Here is a 16,028-nt window from a genome sequence, read left to right as displayed (position 1 = left end):
AGGGGAGTGGGTTGTTTCACTGGTCCTCTGGAGCAGGTGCTGCCTGGCATCTGCCTGATGTGGGATTTCTGGTGCAGTCTGGGAATTGCTGCCAGTGGCAGGGAGAGCATAGTTTTAAAATGTGGGATTAGTGCTCTGTGAAGGGACATGAGGGCAGGAGGACCCTCTCTGAAGGGATTGTGGTCCATCCACTTCCAGGGCTGGAATTGCTGAACAGGCAGGCTGAGATAGATCTTGAGGGTCTTAGTGCCTAAACCCTCATCCCCATACACAGCAGGGAGAACCAAAATGCTTCAGGTGAGACATTTGCTGCAGCTGTTGGGAGCAGTTTGGCTGCTCCTGGGGATGTGGAACAATAACCCCCTGAGTGTCCTGCTGCTTGTGGAGGGATGTGCTGGCATCTGGGGGCCTCTGCTGCCCTCCTCTGAGAGCAGCTCTGCTGGCAGCTCGTGTGCTCCAGAGCTGCCCTTGGGACAGTAGGAAATATGTGTGGAATTTAATATTAATGTAAATAACTGAGGGGCTACCAGCGTGGCAGATCTGCTTGGATCTCTTTCCACATCTCCTGTGGCCTCAGACCCTGAGGAGGAGAATGGTCTGAAAGCATGCCTTGTTTCCCAGAGCAGGAAGCAAAGAGGTGCTGACATCCATCCTCAGCCTCAGGGCCCTGGAATCATCCTCATTTTCTCCTTGCTAAAGATGTAGAGACTGAATTGCTACATTTGGGAATGTTAAAGGGCCACTCTCAATGCTGAGTTAGCAGCAGCTGGCTGGGAAAGGCACAGTGCCCTCCTTGCTCTCTCCCAGAGAACAGTAAGTGCTTTTAGGGACAATGGGTCCCAAAGCTTGGTGAAATCCCTTTCCCTTCTCCAGTTGCAGGGCTGGGGTAGACACAGAGGCAGCTGGCATCAGAGGTGTCTCTGCAAACTACATTCTTCCTTGAAATCTGATGTAATTTGAAAAAAAATCGAACTGGGAAATGTCTGGGGAGTTGCTGTTTTTCATGGACAGGATTTACTCAGAGGTTTGAGCTGGCCAGAAATGTTTGAGGAGGATGCAGTGACCCTGCAGTGCTTTTGTGAGGACCCCCAGGCTTGTTCCCCTCATGCTGCAGAATTCCTCACTAATTCTTGCTGCCCTAGGAGCTGGGGGTGCCTGTCCCTGTGCCAAGCTCCGTCTGACCCTTTGCATTTTGCTTTTAGGGGCTTGGATGGTGACAAATCTCTCACTTTGCCTCTGATGTTGCACAGTTCAGTGCATATAGCATGAAAATGAGGGAAGGGTCCTTAGTGAGGTCCCTCTTCTCTTGCCTTAGGAATTGTGGTGGGGATTAGGTGCCAAAGGGAGGATCAAACATGCTGGTGCTGGAAATCAGAGACCCCAGAGGAGCCTTGCTGCAGCCCTTGCAGCCAGCTGAGCAAACATGTGGCACAGCCAAGGAGCCAGCCAGGAGAGGGGTTGGATGGAGCCTGGAGTTTCAGGCCATTTGTTCTCCTTTCTATGGCAATACCATCTGGTTTGAGTTTGCTGGATAAGGGGTGTCAGCAAAGTCAGATTCTGCTTTCCAAACTCAAAGATAATGCCTGTTCTTCCTTCCCTTCCCAGCCTCTGTCTGGCTTTCTTCTTCTTTTTCTTCTCCCCTTTCCTTCCCTGTCATTTCCCTTCCTTTTATTTCCACTTTCTGCTTTTTGCTTTCCTGCTTCTCTTCTGGGAGGAAGGGAGCATATGCTACTCTCCCCCTTATGACAAGTTACTTTTTCAAGTGGCTGGGATTCAGCACATCCCTCTCAAAGCTTCCTGTCAGCACTATCAGTTCTCATCCTTCCTGCCTTTGTTGGCTCCTGGAAGCACTTCTACCTTTCTAATCCAAGGACCCTCTGTTGCTGCTGGCCAAGCCTTGGGAGTTAATAATTACAAAGACTAATTACATCTGGTGTACTTTGCAGAGCTGAAGATCTTTTCCCTCCTCCCAAAAGTTCTCTGAAGATAGCAAAGGTTGCAGCCAGAGACACAAACATCCCGGACACCATTCCCAGACTTCAGAGCGTGGGCTTGGCCTGTGCTGTCCCCATGGATCCTGGCCATGCGGCAGGGCAGGGCTAGAGATGACACAGAGACCCAAGAGATGCTGGGACAGAGAATTGCTCCCTGTGTAGTATCCACAGCAAAATCCTGCAGTGGACACCAGGATCACCATGTCTGACTCTCCTGCCTCCGGCGTTGGGTCTGTCCCAGAGGCAGAGGATGGACAAGCTGAGAGCAGGGAGGGAGCTGTTGCTGTGTGTGAAGGCTCCAAAGGATTATGGCTGCCTGGAGGGAAGCCCAGGGAAATGGCAAGGTAGGATGTGATGGGAAATGCCCTCTGAGGGCAGCAGCAGTTTTTGGTTCAAAATTCCAGTGCTGTCAATCCACAGGTGGCAATGGGATCTGCTGTGGGACAGGGGTGACAGCAGAAGTGGTTTGCCTGTTGGGTTCTGTGCCCAGTGCTCCCCTTGAAGTATAAAAACCCCCCTGGACAACCAGCAGCCGATTTCCCCCCAGCCAGATTTCCCCCCATCCTTCTACCTTCCTGCGTTTACATCCCAGGTTTCCCCTCTGTATTGGCTTTGTGTGGCACCGTTTTGGTAGCGGGGGGCTACAGGGAGGCAGAGATCCACCTGCAGCCCATGGAGGAGCCCACCCTGGAGCAGAGGCATGCCCGAAGGAGGCTGTGGCCCCTCAGGGAGCAGGGTCCTGGCAGGACATGTGGGGAGAGAGGAGCCCGCGCTGGAGCTGCCTATTCCTGACCCTGTGGAAGGGACCCAGCCTGGGGCAGTGCATGAAGAGTTCCTTAGAGAAGGAGGACTTGTGCCGTGGGAGGAACCCCACGCTGGATCAGGGGCGGAGTGTGAGGCATCCTCCTCTTGAGGAAGAAGGAGCAGCACAGACAGCAGCCCCCATTCCCCATCCCGCTGTCGGGAAGGAGGCGGAGGAAGCCAGCAGCGATTCCGAGCCGGGCACGAAGAGCGGAGCGGAGGGACGGTTGTCGGACATTTCCTTGCACCTCCTCCCTGCCCCGCGGTGAGTCCATGGGTGACAAACGCCGCCGGCTGCCAGCTCGGCCCGTCCCGCCCGTGCCCGCAGGGACCCCCCGGGCCGGCGGCGCTCAGGGCGCAGCCGCGCCGGCATCACGTGGGCGGCGGGGCCGCGGCTGCTCGGGATCGGCTCCGGAGCCTCGGGGAACCGGTCCCGTTCCGGCTCCTCCGGGCACGGATCCGCCGGAGCCTCCGGTTCTGATCCCTCCTGGCTCGGCTCCTCCGGGCACGGACCCGGCGGCAGCTCCGGTTCGGGTGCCTTCGGGCACGACTCCTGCTCCGGCTTCTCCGGGCACGGCTCCCGCTCCGGCTGCGGCTTCTCCGGGCGCGTCTCCGCTTCTCGCTCCGGCTTCTCCCCCGGGCTCCCGGTGCGGCTGCCCCGGCCATGGGGGCTCTGGCGGGGGCGCCTCCGCCGTGAGCAGCATCGGCAGCAGCGGGACCCAGCGATGTTGCGGGGGTAGGTGCGGGTCTGCACGGGGAAGGAGTGGCGTCCGTGTGCCGGGGCTCTGTCTCCGTAGAGTCCTGGAATGGTTTGTGTTGAAGGGGATCTTGAGGTTCATCTTCTGCCACGGGCAGGGACGCCTTCCACTAGACCGGATTGCCCCAAGCCTTGTCCAGCCTGGCGTGGACACTTCCCGGGATGGGGCAGCCACGGCTTCTCTGGGAAATCCATTCCATCACCCTCACAGGGAAGAAGTTGTGTGGAAGCCAAGTAAGGAGATGGAATACGGAGGCAGCAGCATCCCCAGATACAGGACTTGACGTTTCATTGCTGAGGCAAAGACAAGAAACACCAGTGTGTTCTGCTATAATAACATAAAAATAGAATCAACCACTGCCAGATGCTCTGCCAAACATTTGAGGGATGATGCTGAGCCCACATGGGATGATGAGCCACTCTGGACTGATGCTGGTCCATGGTGGTGCAGGTCAGGCGTCCATCCCAGTGGGGATGGAAGAGTCAGGCCTTGCTCCCAAACCTGGGCTAAGAGTTTAACCTGGAGAGAGCTGGAGGCTGCTTGCACAGGAAACAACCCTGTCGGACCAGCGCTGCAGGAAACATGTGGGGCCGCTGGAAAAAGTGCAGATCCTGCACATTTTTTTGCTTTTTCTACAGAAACCAACTTTAGAAGGCTATGGGATGTTGGGGAATTTATTTTTTTTTTTGTGTAGGTTTGCATTTCTTGTGTCAGTGCATGACTCTTAGGATATGATACATTTTTCCTGGAAAGGCAGCTACCAGTCAGCAAGAGAGGGAGTGTTTCTGGTGGTCCTTTGGTCTCTGGGATAGGATTTTAGAGCCCCACCTGGACACTGGGCAGAATCCAGCATAGCCAAGGCCTCCGTAGGGATTCTGTTTGCATGGTGTGGAGAATTAGCTATTCTGTCGTAGATGATTTTCCAGGATATGTTTTTGGCATTACAGAGTGTGGGTGGGACTGTTTAATTCCTTCATATCCTCCAGTTTTCTTCCATAGCGTGTGGAAATACGCTGAAATATCTGTCTCCTGAGGCAACTTTCAGCTGAGAATTAGAGAGTCATAAAGGAACAGCATTATTTTTCCTTCCTGTGGGTTAGATTAAGTGTATTTGTATCAGTAGACTGGTGAAATGTCCCTTTTCCTTACTGCTTCTTTTATTTATTATTTTTATTCTCCATGCTCTGGTTTCCTTGCTCCTTTCTGGTATGAATTCTTCCCAGTGTTCAGGGAGTTCTCCATGTGTGCTTTTCCACATGCTTTCCTATGATACCTGAGCTGATTTAGCTGGGAGCTGCAGCTTTGTTCCCTCTTTGGAAGGTGGCTGTGGACAGCTGTTGGTGTTGGACAGCTTGGGGGGCACAGAAAGGGAGAAATTAGAGTGGAAAAGGTGATAGAACACTCTGGGACTGAGGAGATAAACCCAGCCTGTATGGAGTCAGAGCAAGGGGAAAGAGCATGGCCTGGCTGGAATGCAGGAGAGGAGAACACAGAGATGGGGCAAAGAGAAGAGGAAAAAGTGAGCCTGAGCAAAAAGAGGTGATGGCTGCTCTACAGGAGGAGGTGGTGGGTGAGGAGCAGTGTCCAGGAGTGTGGGAGGAGGTGCACGAAGAGAAGGGCACCAGAGCTTAGCCGGAGCTTGTGAGCCAGAGATAAGCAGCAGCAGGTTAATCTGCAGGGCAGTGTCTGTGTCTGGGCAGGGCAGAAAACTTCCATGTGGGGAGGGCTTGGACACACTGCCCCTGCCTTCAAATGGAGGGAGATTCCATGGGGAGAGTTCAGTGAGTAAGAGGAGAAATACAAACACTACAGTGACAGCAGTGCCCTGCATGCAGGCACTCAAATGATGATTTCCATTCCTAAAACTTCTCTAGCCTCTGTGTTAATTTGGGAGTTGACAGAGCCCTGCTGAGCACTGAGGTGCAGTGTCCTGGGTCACTCTTCTGCTTTCTTCTTTCTAGGATGTCTCTGCTTGCTGGCCACTGAAACTAAAAAATAGGGCTTTGACTCAGCTTGGGGAAAATACACTGGTGTAGACAGCTCTGTGGGGGATTTTGGTGGGAAATAGGTGGGAAAATAGGTTAAAAATTTGTTAAAAATAGATCTTTTCCTTCTGAAGCAGATGTGGGGGGTAGGGGGGCTAGAGGAAGGCTGGGTTGGCAGCAGAGGGGATTTTGCCTTTTGTTTTTTTTTTTTTTTTTTTTTTGCTTCCCTACATTAGTAGGGAAGTCTGACCTTAGGTCTGCTGGGTGTATCCTGGAATCCTAAAAATCTATCTGCAGGGTGTTTCTCTTGGACAGCAGGTGAGAATGGGATCTCTGGAGCAGCTGTCCTTAGTTCTCCTGGTTATTATCCTGAGTTAATAAGGACACCCTGCCAGAAGGGTAAAGCACTTCCATAGGGTTGCAGGGCAGAGGAACAGGTGCAGCTTTTGCTGCCCAAATTCTTCCCCATCACCTTCCCTGCCTCATTCCCACTGCCTATGCCTGGATGTGTTGTGAGTGTTGGAGGAAGGCTCTGAATCACCCCCACGCTCATTTTCCCTGTGCTTTTACCCCCAGCCAGGTCAGTTTGGAGGAAGAGAGCCAGAATCCACCTGCTCTGGGACACTGGAAGCCCCTGATGCCATCCAAAGGTGACAAGGAGGAGCCAGAGGGTGGATGCCAGGATGCTGGAGGTGTGCATGAAGGCCAGTCCACGGAGCAGCTCAACGTGTCCCGGCTGCGCAGCTCCTCGGTGGAGATCCGGGAAAAGGGCTCGGAGTTCCTGAGGGATGAGCTGCACAAAGCACAGAAGGTGAGCTCCAGGGTTTTGGGGAACTCCTGGGGAGGGGGGCACAGGTTGGAGCAGAGGGGACTTTCCTGGAGGTGGTGACAGGAATCTTGGGTCATGGATCAGGTGCTGGGGTGGGGAGGAAGGGCTGTGATTGACAGGCTGGGGCAGGGCATCAGCATTCCTGTCCCTATCCATTTCCTCAACAGGAGCTGAAGCTCAAGGACAAAGAATGTGAGAGATTGTCAAAAGTCAGGGAACAGCTGGAGCAGGAACTGGAGGAGTTAACAGCCAGCCTGTTTGAGGTATCACCCTCTTCCTTTCCCATCATTTCTTAAGCTAAGCTTACATCCAGCTCCTTTAAGACAGGCTTTCCCTGGACTTCCAGCTCTCCTCTCTCAATTTCCTCCTCTCCCTTGTTGTTCTTTCCTACTTGGTGAAGCAGAGCTGGCCAGTGGTGCAGGTGGAGCTTTTACCTGGATTTCCTCCCCCTTCTAGCTGTGGGGGTGGCATAAAGAGCACAGTAGTTATGGTTCCAAAATCTGGAAATACCTGGAGCTGGAGTCAAGCACAGCTCCCTGTCCCTCTCCATGCCTGCTCTGCAGTCTGGGCAGCTGCTGTGTAATAGAGATGATTCCCTGGCTCATGACAGCCCTTGCTGGGGGTGGAAACATGCTGGATGTCCTCATCCACTCTGCTCCAGTGAGTGTCCAGAAGGCTTGTTGATTTTGTTTTGGTGGTTTTTTGTTGTCATGTGGTTCTTACCAAGCTGTATCCTGGCAAAATCCTATTCACCAGCAGCTCTAATGTCTGGATCTGTCTGGATAATGAGGAAAACCAGAGCCCATCTGTACCCTTGAAATGCAGGGCTGTGAGAGCCAAGTAAGCACTCCCTCCCAAAATTTTGGCTGCCTGAGCACAGGATGATCTTGGATATCATGTAGCAAGGGCTGTCCCCTTCCTTTGGTGGCTTTGGCCAGATGCTGTTTCCAGACTGCAGGGAGGCCCCAGCAGGGCTGCATCCTGCTCCCCTCTTCCTGTGGGAGAAGCTTCTAAGCCAGTTTCCACCATTTGGCCCCCACAGCTCCTGCTGTGTCACAGCCATGCCTGGGGCAGTGGGACCAGCTGCTCTGAAAGGGGAGCAGGAGCAAAGTGCAGTAACAAGGCAGGCAGGAGCAGTGCCTTCACCATGACTGAGCAAGGAGTGTGGATCAGGATCAGAGCCACAGGCAGCAGTCTGGGTCAGGAGCCAGTGCAGGGATCACCCAGCAAGGCTGCAGTGACTGCAGGAACCAGGCTGAGGAGAGGCTGGAGTCACAGCTGTTGGAATAGGGGCAGGCACAGCTGTGGTGGAAAACAGGTGAGTTCTAATGTCAAAGCAATTCCCAAGGGCAAGGAAAGGCAGGTCCTTGCTTCTGGCATTCTTCTCAGCAGCCCCTATCAGTGAGAGATGACCTTGGCCAGCTAAACTCCTTAACTTAGCCAGCTACACTCCTGGAAAGGGGATGCACTCCAGGCTCTGGCACTGGGAGCCTTCTCTGGGAAGTTCTGAGGGAAGGCTCCGCACAGCTGAAGGAACAAACCCCCTGGATGTGGCAGGGATGTCTGTCCCCTTGCCTGGAACATGTGATGTGGCAGACCTGGGACCTGCCTTGTTGGCTGTGTGAGCTGGGGTGCAGCAAGTGGATTAAAACTCTCTCTGGTGCAGGAAGCCCACAAGATGGTGAGAGAAGCCAACACCAAACAGGCTGCAGCAGAGAAACAGCTCAGGGAAGCCCGAGGCAAGGTGAGTGACTCTCTGTGACTTCATTTTTGGGGTTGGTGTGGTGGCATCTCTGCCCAGCCTGGCCACAGAGCTGTTTGTTGGCTGAGCAGAGTGAAGTGCAGCTTCATCTCTGAGATGCTGTGGTCCCTTTCTGGCAGACACTAGAGTGAGAGGGAAAAGGCCTCACAGACATCCTTGCATTGCAGTCTCCTGCTGATTGCTGATCCAGCTCTCTTTAGGGAAATGGATCCACAGAGAAATAATGAGTTCAGTTGTTACAGCTCTGAGATGGAAGGATAGAGCAGGAGCCCGGGGAGTTGGAATTTCCTGACATGGCAGCACCACAGGGCTGCTCAAATGGCTCCATCTTGAGGAGAGAGAAATTTCTTTGGAGTGATTAGTTCTGAAAAGAGCCTTGGACAGAAGGGGTAGATTCCCAAACAGCTGCTGTTTAAAATTCTGGATGATGGTGGCACTGGGAGGATGGGGAGAGGCTTTGTGGCTGGGCTTTTAGCTGCTTCCCTGTGGTTTCAATGTTTGATGGGATGCAGCAAACTGGAGCCCAGCAGGTGCCGAAGGTGACTCTTGCTTGTGTCCCCAGATTGACATGCTGCAGGCAGAGGTGACAGCCCTGAAGACGCTGGTGATCACATCCACGCCATCCTCCCCGAACCGGGAGCTGCACCCTCAGCTGCAGAGCCCTTCCAAAGGTGGCTTCAGGAAGGGCCACGGGCGGAACAAGAGCACCAGCAGTGCCATGGTGTCAGCTGCCAGCCAGAACGTGGCTCCAGAGCCCATCAGCCGCGAGTGCAGAGAGGTGGGTGGGGCACATCCAGCCGGGAGTGCAGAGAGGTGGGTCGGGGACATCCTGAGCATCCAAAGCTGGCTTCAGGAAGGGCCACGGGTAGAACAAGAGCACCAGCAGTGCCATGGTGACATCTGCCAGGCAGAATGTAGCTCCAGAGCCTGTCAGCTGGGAATGCAGAAAGGTGGGTCAGGGACATTGCCTGCGTTGGCCAGGGAGCTGCTGCTCTGAGAACTTTGGGCTTCCCACAGAGCTGTGTGGTCTCACTGAGCAGCTGTTTGTGCCCTGTTCCCTAAATTTGTGCTGAGGCAGGCACTGGAGGGCTTCCTTTTGTGGGGGTTTCCTCTTTGTTGGGACAGGAAGCAGTCGAGGGATCACTGAGGGGCAGATCCAGGGGGTGCCAGTGCTGTGAGTGGATGCAGAGAGCTGCTGAGCAGAAGCCAGTTCGCTAGCCAGATGTGGACACAGCTGTCCTGGGAAGCAAATAGGAGGCACTTGGTCAGGAAAAATGAAACTGAAAAAAAATATGCTGCAGGAATGTCTCACTGGTGATTTTTTGGGAACTGCAGCCTGTGTCGTGAAGAATTGTTGAGGGAACACAAAGGCTTGGTAAAGATTTGGATCTGTCATTTCTTCATGGAAGCCACTTCCACAGGGTGCAGATCTCCTGTGGTTTCAAATCTTAGGGCTCAGCTTCCAGAGTGCCCAGTGTTATATATCAAGGACGGGATGGTTTTTTGTCCCTCGGAATTCTTGTGTGAGAGGTGATAAAAGGGAACCTGGCATTCAGAGAGTTGGTGCTCTATGGGAAAGATCTTAAATTGGGTCTAAAAATGGTAATTTCTGTTCCCTTTCTGCACCTCAAGCTGAAGTCTAAATACGTGGCTTGTAGCGCTGTGTTGCCTTGAGGACCATGCTCAGTTCCTGCAGGGGAGGACTTGAGCCTTTCTCTGTATCTCATGTTTTTTACCTCCCTCTTTGCCTGTCTCTCTAAACCTCTTCCTTCACTGTCTGTCTCTCCCTCTGCCCTCCAAGTCTGGTTTCCCTGCTCTCCTCTCCCTGCTCCTTTGCATCCTCCCTGGGAAGGCTATCCACATCACCTATGAGCCAGGCTGGCAGGCCTTGGGAGCAGATGCTTCCTCCTTCTCCTCTTCCTCACGGCAGGTAACCAGCCTTTGGGAATGGGTGGGACCCACCTGCCTCTCATGCTTCCAGCCTTTCAGTTCCAGCTTCCTTTTATGCTAATCTCCATTTTTTTTTCCCTTTCATTTTGTTTTCCTCCATTTTTTTTCCATCTTGTGGCTCTGAAGCTGTTGCTGGTCCCAGGTGAGCAGTCTCCATGGCACAGAGGGGATGTACTGGAATCTGGACTTTTCCAGCTGCGTTCACTCATGTTCTTTGTGTTGCTCAGCTTAGTTTTATTTTTTCCTTTCAGAAGCTTTTGTTGGGCTTGTAGGAGCTGCTCTGTCAGTCAGGTTGGTGCTTTGCCCAGTGATCCATCTGGGATTTAAATGCCAGATCCCACAGAGTCTCCTTTTGCCCCTCATCATTCCTGCCACGGGTTGAGTGTGCACTTTGTCTGTTTGGTGGTTGTGTGGTGGCTTTCCTGCAGCCACAGGAAGGAGGAAAAGCCACCTGGAGGAAAATGGGATAGAGAGGTGCCTGCAGGCTTCTGGCACACACAGCCCAGGGTAGCTGTGTCACTGTGGCACAGAACTGCTGCTGGGTGGGACACGAGAGATCCTTGGAGCCAGGCAGCTTCCCTTAGACACTTCCATGATGTCTGAGCCTCTCCAGCTGCAGAGCAGATGTTTAATGGGTTTCCTGCATAGTATCAGGTACTTTCTGACAAGGTATTCCTCCCTCTTCCTGCTCCTCTTGGACACTCACTGCAGGTCGACTCCATCTTATTTGCCGAGTTCCAGGCCTGGAAGGAATCTCCAACTTTGGACAAATCCTGCTCCTTCCTGGACAGAATTTACCGAGAAGATGTAGGACCTTGTCTGGACTTCACCAAGCAGGAGGTGAGTGCTGCAGAAGCAGGAATAGCTGGCAGCTCTGGAGTGTTACCTTCCTGGAATTCATTCTTGCTCTCCCTTGTTGTGCTGCAGCTGTCGGAGCTGGTGCGAGTGGCAGTGGAGCAGAACACCCTCACCATCGAGCCAGTGGCTTTCCAGACTGTCCCTGTGGGGAAGGTGGCAGCAGAAGAGTGTGGTGGCCCCAAGTAAGGACCGTGTCTCCCTGCTTTGTCCCCTCCTTGCTGCTGGTTTGTCCCCTGTCATGGAGTGGCGTGACAGGCAGCTTGGGGCCACCTCCCACTAGCAGGAGTGATGTGATATTCCAAACAAAGAGGAGGGATTTTATTCAGATATTAAATTGAAGTCCTTTCTTACCTTCTGAGGTGCTCCTGTGACAAAAGGGACGTGCAGGTTTCCTACCACTTTACTGCAAATTATTCCCCAAACAACCCATCCTGTGTTTATCAGTTTCCTTTTGATTTTTTAAATTTATTTTTTGTCTTCACAGTGGCTTTCGGTCACAAATTGTAACGTAAGTGAAATATTTATTGTTCAGCCAGTGATCAAAGGTCTCTGGAGCATTAACAAGTCACTAACTCAGCACCATGTGGCAGCTTGGAGGTTTTTGCTGAGCTCACCTAACTCTTTAACTCTGTCTAAATTCCACCCAGGCAGGAAGGGAAGGAGCCCATCGGCAATAAAAGACCCAAAAGGAATTTGTTCCCTTTTTCCCCAGATGCAAACCACTGACTTTTATGACTATTTTGGCTTGTTTGATTGCGATAGCTGTGGTTTTACACTAAGTGGTACCAATCAAGCAAGAGTCACTCTTTTCCAGGATGTTGCAATGCTCAAATATGTGGCTCCTTACAGGTATCTTGTTTACAAAGCTTCTGGTCATCCTGCACCTCTTGGGAATTCAGTCTCCTTAGGTTGTGGTAATATTTGGTAAATGATTACTTCTCCTTGCATCTGAACACTTGGAACCTGTGCTTCCACTCTTGGCTAATGTTTGCCTTGAGAACAGTGGAAAACAAGCCCAGGGACAAGCTCAGGAGCTCTCTGAAACATCTGCTCCCCTCTGCTGTCACCTCCTGTGGCTCCCCCAGAGAAGGTTTTTTGCAGTTTTGGAGTGATGTTCCTCTTCCTTCTGAGTCCCTGAGGAACATGGTGATAACTGTGCACTAGTAAATTCTGCTTTATTGCTTTAAGTGGTGATGGGAGTCATCTGCCTTGCAAATAGCAGGAGAAAAGGGAAGAAAATAAAGGAATGCTGTACCCCTTGCTGGTGATTGTATGGAAAAGGCTCTTTTCACCCTCTGAAATCTCAAAATTGGGAAGCCAAGCTCCTTTCCTGTCTGCCCAAGGAGGGGTTGGCTTGTTTTGAGTTCTTGGTATGTGCAAATCCTGCTCAAATGCTGGATTTACCTGTTTTGAGGCCAGCTTTGGTGCCCAGCCAGCGTGTTTACATCTCACCAGGAAAGCTGATACACCTGAGCCTGCCCTGGAATGTGGGGGACGTGTGCAGAGACCAGGGGACATTGAGGCTCTGCTCCAGACTCACTTCTTTAATATTTCCTGTGGTTTCCTCTGGGGCTGTGTGTCAGGGAAAAGGTGCTTTCATCTAAAGTCTCCTAAACTTGCTATTTATGGAATATTTCCAGGAGCAAAAGAATATCAGCCAAGGAATTTTTTTTCCTTCTTCACGCTGCCTGACCCAGGGGTGGCTTCTGATCTCTCACTTCCATCTCTCCAGGGGGCTTAATTGCTGGATCTATGCTGTGCCACTGGATTGCTGAAGTGCTTTTCCCTTTTCCTGCAGGAAATGTGCTCTGAGCGGCCTCCCCAGGACCTGCAAGCACCGGATCATGCTGGGGGATTCTGGGAATTACTACTACATTTCCCCTTCCTGCAGGGCCAGGGTGAGTCCTTCTTAGGGTGCCTTGACCTTCCAACATCATTCCATGCCCTGAGGTGGGCAAGTTCCAGAGGGTCAGCCCTGGAATTGAGGAAAAACTGTGGGATTTGAGGTCATTCCTCAGGCTGAGGTAGCTCTTAGTTGGTGATTAGGGGGCAGAACCAGCTCTTCCTTCTGCTTTGAGATAACCTTCAGTGTGTTCACTTGCCATGATTTCATTCAGTACAGAGCTTTGATTGTTTGGCTCTATTGTTATTATTTAATTCCCCTTTGTAAAACACAATGATTTTCTGCTCTTTGGAGGCTGTTGCTGTTCCAGTCAGATCCGTGCCTGGCTGCGGGAACAAACTGTCCTTTCTGTGGAGGGGAGGGAGAAGGTGGATCATTTGTTAATGTTGCTGTTGGGGCTCTTGTTCAGAGGAGGATTTTAGAAGTTAATTCTTTCCTGAGCTGCCTTTTTGAAGAGCTGATCTCACAAAAAGTTGGTTTTTGTGCACGGGTTTGACTCATTTTCATCACTTACACCACAGTAATGTCTCAAATCTTTGTTCCTTTATTTTTCCCCCTCTTTCTCTCTGTCACCCAGATCACAGCAGTGTGCAACTTCTTCACCTACATCCGCTATATCCAGCAAGGCCTGGTGAGGCAGGATGGTAAGAGCTGGCTCCAGGGGGATGCTTTCTGTAGGTGCAACTGGGAGGAGTTGGGAGGAGCTGTTTGGAGTGACAGGAGTGGGGTTGGCTGCGGGTGTCTTGGAGAAGCAGATAAATTACAAAAGAGAGGCATGAGGAGAGCATCTCTTCCTTCCTTATCAGCTTCCTGCGAGCTTTCCTCAGGGGTGGAGCTGGTAAGGGGTGACCTGATGGGCATGTCCTGCTTCCCTCCCCTCTGGGAATGCTGGGAGCACAACAGAGCAGGAGCTGGTGGCAGCTGTGCCCTCCTTACTGATTATTTTGGTGTTTTTCCCCCTTCTCTGCCCCGTTGTGCTTTGCAGTGGAGCTGATGTACTGGGAGGTCATGCGGCTCCGCAGGGAGATGTCTCTGGCCAAACTTGGATTTTATCCCAGTGAGATGTGAGCAGAGCCCTGAGTGTGGAGGAAACTGCTCCTGGAGGAAGGGCTTGGAGTGCAGTGCCTGTCCTGCTCCCTCCCACCTTCCCTCTGCCTGGAGCAAGGAGCAAGAGGCACGAGTTCCACCTTCAGCTGTCCCACTCCTCCAAGTGTGACTGGAATGCAGCTGCCACGCTGCCCCTGGAGCTGGGCTGGCCCTGAGTGCTCCAGGATGGCCATCCATGGACTCTGGAGTCTCCTATATGCAGTGTATATCCATTTTTTTAAACCCTTTGTTTTTATATGCAGCCTGCTTTGGCATAACCCGAGGCCAGGCCTGTGCAGGGTGGGAATTCTGGACCTTCCTTGTGAGCCCCTCTGGCAGGACAGATGCTGGCTGTCTCTTCCACTCGTTTTTTTGGGATGGAGGGGGTGCTGTCCCTGAGGTCCTGCTGACCACAGCAGCCCTGAAAATGCCAGCAGAGCACAATAATCTTGAACAGTTTGTTTCCAAGTACTTCCTTGTTCCTTTTCGAAGAGCCTGCAAGAGAAGCTTGTTGCCAGCAGAGTCACAAAGAGGGATTTGTTCCTGTTTTTAGCTGGATGTTTGGCACTGGGTTATGCAGGCTGGGGAATGGCTGGAGCTGTGCACCTGGGGCCTCCAGCAGAAGAAAGGGAGCAGGGAGATTCCCTAACTTCCAGCAGGCTGCAGGATTTTTTTCCCCTGGACTAGGGCATCTGCTGGAGTTGTCAGAGGCAGATGCAGGATCCTGTGACAGTCCCTGGTGTGAAGTCCCCCATGATGCTCCTAAACACAAACCTCACCCACAAACAAGTCTTGGAGCTGTTCCTGCTCTTGAGGGAGCTTTGGGCAGTCCTGTTCCCACTCTTCAGGCAGAACCCCTGCCCCTGGTTGGGTTCTTTGTGTCTCCAGAAGGGGCATGCCCAGGCTGGGCAGTCCCAAAGCCCAGAGATTCCTTCCCAGTGTTACATCAGAGCTGGAGATGCCTGTCCACTGGGAATCATGACTTTTCCTGGGCTGCCATTCCCTGGTGAGGGAATCTGAGACCTCTTTGAGTGCCCATGAGGAATGTGGCTGAGGTTCCTGCCTGCCCCAAAATGTGCTGGGAGGGAAGGATGTCACTGGAGCTGTAGGAATGCACAGGCCTGACACATCCTGAGCCCAGACGCAGGTTTATTAAAGCCATGACAGTATTTTGTAGCTAATTTAGCCTTTTTTTCAGTGACTCTGGAATCAGCTCAGCCATCACTCACTCTGGGGTTTCTGCTTCTGACAGGGTTGTCACCCTGTCCCTCTGCCACCCTCAGCAAGCTGGTGCCCATCCTCAGCTCCATAATTCCATCCTCTCCTGAAGGACATTACAGTAGGAACTCGATTTTCTTCCACTGAGCTGCTGGATTTTGTCTAGGGGAGAGAGAAATAACACAGCTTTGGTTTCCCCAGCTGTGGATTTCAGCTCAGGTGAATTCCACCCCTGGAATTTCTCCCTGCATCTCTTCACCCATCCTTTCTATCTCTTCAAGTCTTCCTGTGCCGTGAGCTGCTACACTGCACAAACATTGCAGCACTGGGAATGAGATGATCTCTCTGGCTAGGAGATGTTTTGGTTTGTGGGATATTTTTTCCCCCTTGGTGTCACATTGAAAAGCACTTTGAGACAGAAGGAACTGGAGCAATGCCTTGCCTGAGGTTGTCTTGCATTTCAAACAAAGCAGAGAACAATTTGTGAAGGAAAATGAAGTCACTCCGTTAGCAGCGGGTTGGTTGCACCCTGCTCTTTGATAAAGGAAAATAAACATTTGCTATTAACCTCTACAAGCCTGGTTGGAGTTGGAGGGTTGGGGTGCTTGGGGTTCAAGAGAAAATCCTACAGGATGGAGTTTGGGGTGCTTTTATTCATCAGAGCAGGTACCTGTTCTTCCTGAGGGAAGCTGAGGCTTCTCCTGCTTGGTTGTGTCTCCTTTAATTTGCTGGCTTGAAGCTCTGTGTACGGGTGCTGGGTAATTGGAGGATCTTCTTCCTTCCTCTTTCCTGATCAGTCTCCCCCTTCTCCTCTCAGCAGGCAGAGGTTTTGGGTCGCTCTGGTTTCACCAAAACCTTTTGCTCTCCTCCCTGCTCGGCTCTGC

At 52.2% G+C, this 16,028-nt stretch overlaps 1 protein-coding gene across 4 annotated transcripts; it reads left to right on the top strand.

Moving 5' to 3' along the window:
* The first annotated feature begins 2,818 nt into the window (after positions 1 to 2,818).
* RAB3IL1 (RAB3A interacting protein like 1) lies at positions 2,819 to 15,720 on the top strand. 4 transcript variants are annotated; one of them, XM_054515067.1, is made up of 12 exons: positions 2,819 to 3,060; positions 6,115 to 6,349; positions 6,535 to 6,630; positions 8,034 to 8,111; positions 8,692 to 8,907; positions 9,931 to 10,059; positions 10,791 to 10,919; positions 11,007 to 11,119; positions 11,422 to 11,445; positions 12,736 to 12,835; positions 13,418 to 13,484; positions 13,826 to 15,720. In XM_054515067.1, exons 1-12 carry the CDS (start codon positions 2,819 to 2,821, stop codon positions 13,906 to 13,908), a joined length of 1,512 nt encoding a protein of 503 aa, XP_054371042.1. In that variant the 3' UTR covers positions 13,909 to 15,720. The 4 variants fall into 4 exon arrangements, with proteins under 4 accessions (XP_054371042.1, XP_036240457.1, XP_036240456.1 ...); XM_036384564.1 differs by lacking the exon at positions 2,819 to 3,060 and adding an exon at positions 3,209 to 3,531 and having other exon boundaries at positions 6,119 to 6,349; XM_036384563.1 differs by lacking the exons at positions 2,819 to 3,060; positions 11,422 to 11,445 and adding an exon at positions 3,209 to 3,531.
* The last annotated feature ends 308 nt before the right edge of the window (positions 15,721 to 16,028 follow it).

The sequence above is a fragment of the Molothrus ater genome, chromosome 6 (genome assembly GCF_012460135.2).
Source record: "Molothrus ater isolate BHLD 08-10-18 breed brown headed cowbird chromosome 6, BPBGC_Mater_1.1, whole genome shotgun sequence".
Classification (NCBI taxonomy): Eukaryota; Metazoa; Chordata; class Aves; order Passeriformes; family Icteridae; genus Molothrus; species Molothrus ater.
Note: the sequence above shows the minus strand (reverse complement) of the source record. Positions and strands in the feature narration are given on the sequence as shown.